Raw genomic sequence first — 6,962 nt, 5'->3', positions numbered from 1 at the left:
TCTTTGCCCACAGGTTTGGTGCTAGGAAACCTTACCATGAAAGTAAGAGCCGAAGAAGAAAAAGTACACTATATAAACCAGTTTATCCTTAAATCCTAAGTTACTCCTTTTTCTTTCCTTACTTTTCTTCTTATTCACCAAATACTTGATTATCAGAGTGAACACCCGAAAACCCTATCCGGCGTTTTTCTGATCGTGCTATCTGTTTTCAGGTCCCAGAGCTTCATCATATATAATATACGGTTGCTGTGAAAAATATTCTTCGTATAGTAGCTGCAATATTTTTTCCCACAACTCTTTCCACAAACCAACTTATCATTCTTCTCCAAATTCTTAAATTGATAGGGCATTTGCACATTGGCAAAAGGATTTCATAGATTTTCCTAACAAAGTTGCACTGATAAAAGAAATGATCAATTGTTTGAATATCAGAGGACCAAAATACACAATTGTTATTAGGAATATTCACTCCCCATTGGTGCAATATATTTTTGGTTCTTAACCCTCCTTTTCATAACCAACTAGAGCATGAAATTAAATATAGGGATAGAGTTCCTAATTACCCCTGGTTAAATTTATGCCAAGAGACTTGACTGTGATGATCTCTAAACTCAATCCAGGTCTGAGCAATTGCTATATAATCTGTTATTATCTCTGATGAATTTCCAAACTTCTTACGTATTATTGTCCATGGGATTAGGGAGGTTCCAATTTTTTTTTTCATAAATCAATAAGAGAACATTCTTGGGACACTTGTGAGAATCAAATTTAAATTAAATTTTATGAATTTTTATATCAGTTTGTCTTTTTTCATTCTTAACTAATGAAATAATTTAATTTTTTAAAAATGTATTATCATTTTTCTATTTTCAATCTATATTCTAATTTTTTATTCATTTTATTTTAATGTTTTACTATAATTACCAAAAAATAATTTTATATTATTATTGATCAATTTTGGGGAACCATAAAATTATTTTTCTTAAAGCATAAAGTTTATTTGTATTAAAGTATATTTCAAAATTGAAATAATAAGTATATTTTCTTAAGAAAATGAAATGGTAGTAATAATGAATTTTTTAAAGTTATAATTATATTATAGGAATGAAATTGATAACTGTAACCATATATTTAAGTTGAGAAATTATGTTTCTAGGACACTATCAATTCGTAGGGTTGGCCAAATAGCGCTGCCCAACAAACAAATTGTAAGCCATAAATTCTATAATAATTATGAAAAACTATCTATTAATTTGATTTTCAAAATAAATAAATAATTTTTATTTTTTATTTTTTTTTGAAACAAGTTGATAAGTCTTTAATTAATTTAAAATAAATGAAAATTTTATGCTTTGATTTGATGAAACAATTTTTTTCCCTATAAATACAAGTAATTTCAAAACCAAATGTACCAAATATCTCTCAGAGCATTTATAGCAAACATCTTAAACTTCTCTACCATTATCTAATCTCAAATCTTTTAACCCTTCTATTCCTTTAATTATAGTTGCATTTATGGAAGCTTTGAAGATGAATCTTGACGATTTAACTCGTCTGGGGAGCTGCCTACAGAATAATCTCATCGTCGTCGCTTTCGGCTCTATTTGTCTCATTTTCAGCCTCATCATTTATTTTCTGATCAGACCAAGACCGGTCTACTTGATTGATTTCTCTTGTTATCGAGCTCCTGATAACCACAAAGCTTCGAAAACAATGTTCATGGAGCACTCCCGGCAATTCGGAGTTTTCGACGAATCTTCACTCGATTTCCAGGAAAAGATTTCGAAACGTTCCGGGGTAGGAGACGAAGCGTATCTTCCGGAAGCCGTCCGTCATATTCCTCCCCGGCCGACGATTGCCCTAGCCAGAGAAGAAGCTGAAATGGTTATGTTTGGTGCTTTAGATAATCTGTTTGCTAATACTAAATTAAACCCTAAAGATATTGATATTCTTGTTGTCAACTGTGCTTTGTTTAACCCTGCTCCGTCCCTTTCTGCTATGATCGTGAATAAGTACAAGTTAAGGACCGATATTGTAAGTTTTAACTTGGGTGGTATGGGCTGTAGCGCCGGAGTTATAGCCGTCGGGCTTGCGAAAGATTTGCTGCAAGTTTACCGGAACTGCAATGCAGTTGTGGTTAGCACAGAGATCATAACCCTAAATTGGTACAAAGGAAATGAGAAATCCATGTTGATTTCTAACTGTATATTTAGGGTTGGAGGAGCAGCAATGCTTCTTTCTAATAAATCAAGCGATAAACGACGCGCCAAGTATAAGCTTCTTCATGTCGTTCGGACGCATTTAGGCGCCGATACCAAGGCGTTTAACGCTCTCCGGCAACAGCAAGACGGTGAAGGCAACGTTGGGGTTTTATTAACAAGAGATGTTAGCCCTATTTCTGGTAAGGCTTTGAAAATTAATATGACTAAGTTGGGTCCTTTGGTGTTACCTATTAGCGAGCAGCTTCTCTATTTAGCAACTCTTATTGTTAACAAGCTGTTTAACGAGAAGGTGAAGCCCTACGTGCCGGATTTCAGGTCCGCATTCGACCATTTCTGTATACACGCCGGAGGAAGAGCTATAATTGACGAGCTAGAGAAGAATTTGAAGCTTTCACCGGAAGAAGTGGAGGCGTCGAGGATGACTCTTCATCGATTCGGAAATACTTCCTCGAGTTCGATCTGGTACGAGTTAGGGTATATCGAATCGAAGAAGAAGATGCGAAAGGGCAACCGTGTGTGGCAGATCGGCCTCGGTGGCGGCTTCAAATGTAACAGTGCCGTATGGGTGGCACTTCGAGACATCAAGCCGGCGCTTAATTGTGCATGGAGTGACTGTATAGATAAGTATCCGGTTCATCTAGAGACTTAATTAATAATTGGATTAATTACTATCACCCTTAAGTTTATATCAAAATTATCATTATTTTCTCCAAAATTTTCAAAAACAAAACGTTGTTTCTCCCTAACATTATGATCCATTTAACTAAAATTCCAATTTTAATTGAATTTCAGTTATCTCATATCTTAAAGTCTGAAAAAACATTATTTTTTTTTAAATTTAAGGGAAAAGAAATAATTTTTATATAATTTCAAGGGTGGAATAGCAAATTATGGCAGTTGTTAAGTTTGTGAGATTCACTTGGATTATGGAGCATAGTTGTTTGCTTGTTATTATGTTATGTATTTGTGTGATTAAGACACTTAAATTATGTTATGTATTGGTGTGATTAATTAGGACACTTATTATGTTCAGTGTGCTTCTTGTTCAAGTACAGCAATTAGGCTTACTTTGAGCTATGAATTAATGTATACCTTTACTTTATTTTTTTGTCAATAAAAACATATTAAGGTTTCAATTAATCAAGAAGTCTCTTCTAATAGTGTAATCTCATTTGTATCTGGTTCATGATGGGAATGAAAAAGCAATGAAAATGAAAATGAAAATGAGAATGAAAGGAATGACAATTACAGTGAGAATAGTTCTTTTTTTACATATTGCTTGATTTATTCAATTTAAATAGGAGTCAATTTAATTTTTTTTATATTTATCATTAATATAATATTAAATGATAGTATATTTTTAAGTAAAGTAAATTAAATAAGAGCAAATTACTATGAAGCTCATATTTGACATAATTCACACTTTAGTTCCTTCTGTTTGCAAAATTAAACTATGTGACCCTTTATTTTTGCTCCGTCAATATTTTAGTCCCTCCATCCATTTTTAGTGTTAGTCAACGAAGTCAAAGGACTTATGGGTAATTACCAAATCTGAGGGACGATCTTAGGGACGAAATTGTTGACAAAAATAAAAGTGGGGGGTGAAATCATTGAGAAAAACAAAAGTGGGGACCATATAGTTTTATTGACTTCTTTGACTAACATCTAAAATTGACAGAAGGACTATATTGTTGATAAAAACAAAAATGAGGGACTATATATTTCAATTTTCAAACAAAATGGACTAAACTGTGAATCATGTCAAATGTGAGAGGTGTCACAGTAATTTGCTCATTAAATAATTAAATATTACATATTTTTAAAAAAATCAATCTGAAATAATAATTTATTTAACAATTTTAATATTATTCTTTAATAAATATATAAATTATATTATTTGTTTACTAAAGAATTTTATAATTTCTTTTTTATTTTAATTATTAGTATTATTTCTTGTTAAATATTATTTAGGGATTTGACAAATATCAACAAATTTCTAAAATAATCTTACAAATATTCATTGACCAAAATTTGTTGAAATTTACAGTTTGACCGAAATAAATTGTATATTATACTTTTTATTTTAAAATTTATGGTTTCTTTCAAAAGAAATAGAAAATCTCTTCTAAAATTAGAAAACCAAAATCAGAGATTCTCTCGACTGATTTTGTTGACAATTTCTTTCTAATTTAAAAACAAAAATCATATTCAAACAAATTATATCGCAATAAGGGTTGAGGAGAAACTGTGATGGTTGATTGTGGTCGCCGGAGAATTTCTTGCAGTTATTGTACAACCAGCCGCTGATTCACCATCTCTGTTGCCACAGCTCAAAACGTCGCTGCAATAGCCGCCATCAATGAGGCGGATATCAAACTCTCTTAGTCATAAGGGTTACTTTAAATTATAAAATTATCATTAAACTTTATTTTGTTACAAAATAGTCACTAGACTATATTTTTATAACAAAGGGGTGTCACTCATATAAAACGCAACGTTTTTCTCATATGGCAAGTAAAAATTACAAAAGAGATATAGTTTAGTGATCTTTTTGTAATAAAAAGTATAGCTTAATAATTTTTACAATTCATAAAAAATTTAGTGTTCTTTTTTATAATAATTTTAAAGTGAAAACGATGCGTTTTATATGAGTGATACCTTTTTATAAAAAAAATATAATTCAATGGTTATTTTATAATAAAATAAAATTGAGTGATTATCTTATAATCCATTGTAATCCTAATGATTTTAATATCTCCAATGAGGCAGAAAGCATCAGAATTAGTGAGCTTGAGATAAGACAAGTATGCAGTTTCTAGAAACCCAATAGTTCCAAGAGAACACCAATTGTAGGTTGAAATGCTTCAATTGAAAAAAAAGAATTAATACGCCGTATTGGACGGTTGTAGGGAGAGATGTTGAGAGCTGTGTCCATAAGTATTTGAGAGATGGGATGATGCCGAAGGCCATGAACCACACAAATATTGTCCTTATTCCAAAAGTTCATAGACCAGCGACAATGAAAGACTTTCGGCCGATTAGTTTGTGTAACGTTATATACAAATTAATCTCGAAGACTTTGGCGAACAGACTCAAGTGTGTTCTTTCAACTGTTATCCATGAGTCTCAGAGTGCGTTTGTTCCGGGTCGCCTGATCACTGATAACGCAATTGTGGCGTTTGAAATATTCCATTCAATGGCGAAGAGGAAGAGAAGCAAGAGAGGTACGTTGGCGCTTAAGCTTGATATGAGTAAAGCGTATGATCGAGTGGAGTGGTCATTTTTAGAGGGTATGATGCGAACGATGAAGTTTCCCGTGCAGTTTATTGGCCTTGTCATGAACTGTGTTAGATCGGTGTCCTTTTCGGTTATGATTAATGGTAAACCACATGGGCATTTTCTCCCCCCAACGGGGATTGAGACAAGGAGATCCACTATCGCCGTATCTCTTTCTTTTATGTACGGAAGGCTTTTCAGCTATGTTGAGGAAACGAATGGAGACAGGCAGCTTGTCAGGAGGGACGGTGTGTGGGGGAAGCCCTATCATCAACCATCTTTTCTTTGCGGATGATAGTATTGTCTTTGCTAAGGCAACTATACGGGAATGCAGGGTCCTTAAAGAAGTGATTAATGGGTATGAGAGAGCATCGGGCCAGCAAGTTAACTTCGACAAATCGGAAATTATGTTCAGCACAGGTACTCAGCAAGATATTCGACAGGATGTTGGGGAAATGTTGGGTATTAAGGAAGTTAGATTCTTCCATAAATATCTGGGTATGCCGACGCTTATAGGGAGATCCCGAAAGCCTATTTTCTCGTTTTTACGAGATAGACTCCACAAGCGAATATCTGGATGGGAGGAATCTTTCTTATCGAAGGCGGGTCGTGAAGTTCTTATCAAGTCGGTTGCACAATCCATTCCCACGTATATTATGAGCTGCTTTGCCCTCCCAATCTCGTTTTGCAATGAGATGCAAAGCTCTACAACTAGATTTTACTGGAGTGGTACGGAAGACAAAAGGAAAATATCATGGGTGAGTTGGGATAACATCTGTAAATCGAAGAAACATGGAGGTTTAGGTTTCAAAAATCTTCGTGCTTTTAATCTAGCGATGCTCGCTAAACAAGTGTGGCGGCTTTCTCAGTTTCCGGAGTCTCTTTGCAATAGAGTGTTTCGAGCAAAGTACTTTCCTAGAAGCGATGTCTTAACTGCTCCGGTTACGCGCAAAGCAAGCTTTGTGTGGCAAAGCTTTTTAGAAGGTAGAAAGGTTCTTTTGGCAGGCTTGGCATGGAGAATAGGTAATGGGGAGTCAGTTAATGCAAAGACTGATAAATGGATTCCTAACTCTGGGTACATGAAACCGATTGGGGCTGTGAACTTGGGGAATGAGTGCCGAGTAAGTTCTTTTATTGATGCAGCAAATAAATGTTGGTATGTGAGAAAACTAAAAGAGGTTTTCATTGAGGATGATATCGCAGGTATTCTCCAGATCCCTATCAGTTATAGACTGCCTCCAGACCGCCTTTTTTGGCCTCACAACAAAACTGGCGGCTTTACGGTAAGATCGGCATACTATATTGCTCTTAATAATGTGAATCGTGGGGAAGCAGGTCCATCGAATGTTCATGATCAGTCGGCAATGTGGAAGAATATCTGGAAGTTGTCGGTGCCCCCAAAGATCAAACATTTTCTGTGGAGGATAGGGCATAATTCGTTAGCATGTAATGCCAACCTGGCTA

General features: G+C 34.5%; 1 protein-coding gene across 1 annotated transcript; it reads left to right on the top strand.

The window, feature by feature from the left end:
- Window positions 1-1,400: 1,400 nt before the first annotated feature.
- On the top strand, window positions 1,401-3,362 carry LOC126657757 (3-ketoacyl-CoA synthase 4-like). Its single transcript, XM_050352522.2, has one exon. It carries the CDS (start codon window positions 1,516-1,518, stop codon window positions 2,869-2,871), a length of 1,356 nt encoding a protein of 451 aa, XP_050208479.1. The 5' UTR covers window positions 1,401-1,515; the 3' UTR covers window positions 2,872-3,362.
- Window positions 3,363-6,962: the final 3,600 nt, after the last annotated feature.

This window comes from Mercurialis annua, linkage group LG7 (assembly GCF_937616625.2).
Source record: "Mercurialis annua linkage group LG7, ddMerAnnu1.2, whole genome shotgun sequence".
NCBI lineage: Eukaryota > Viridiplantae > Streptophyta > Magnoliopsida > Malpighiales > Euphorbiaceae > Mercurialis > Mercurialis annua.
This window is presented reverse-complemented; position numbering and strand designations above follow the sequence as displayed.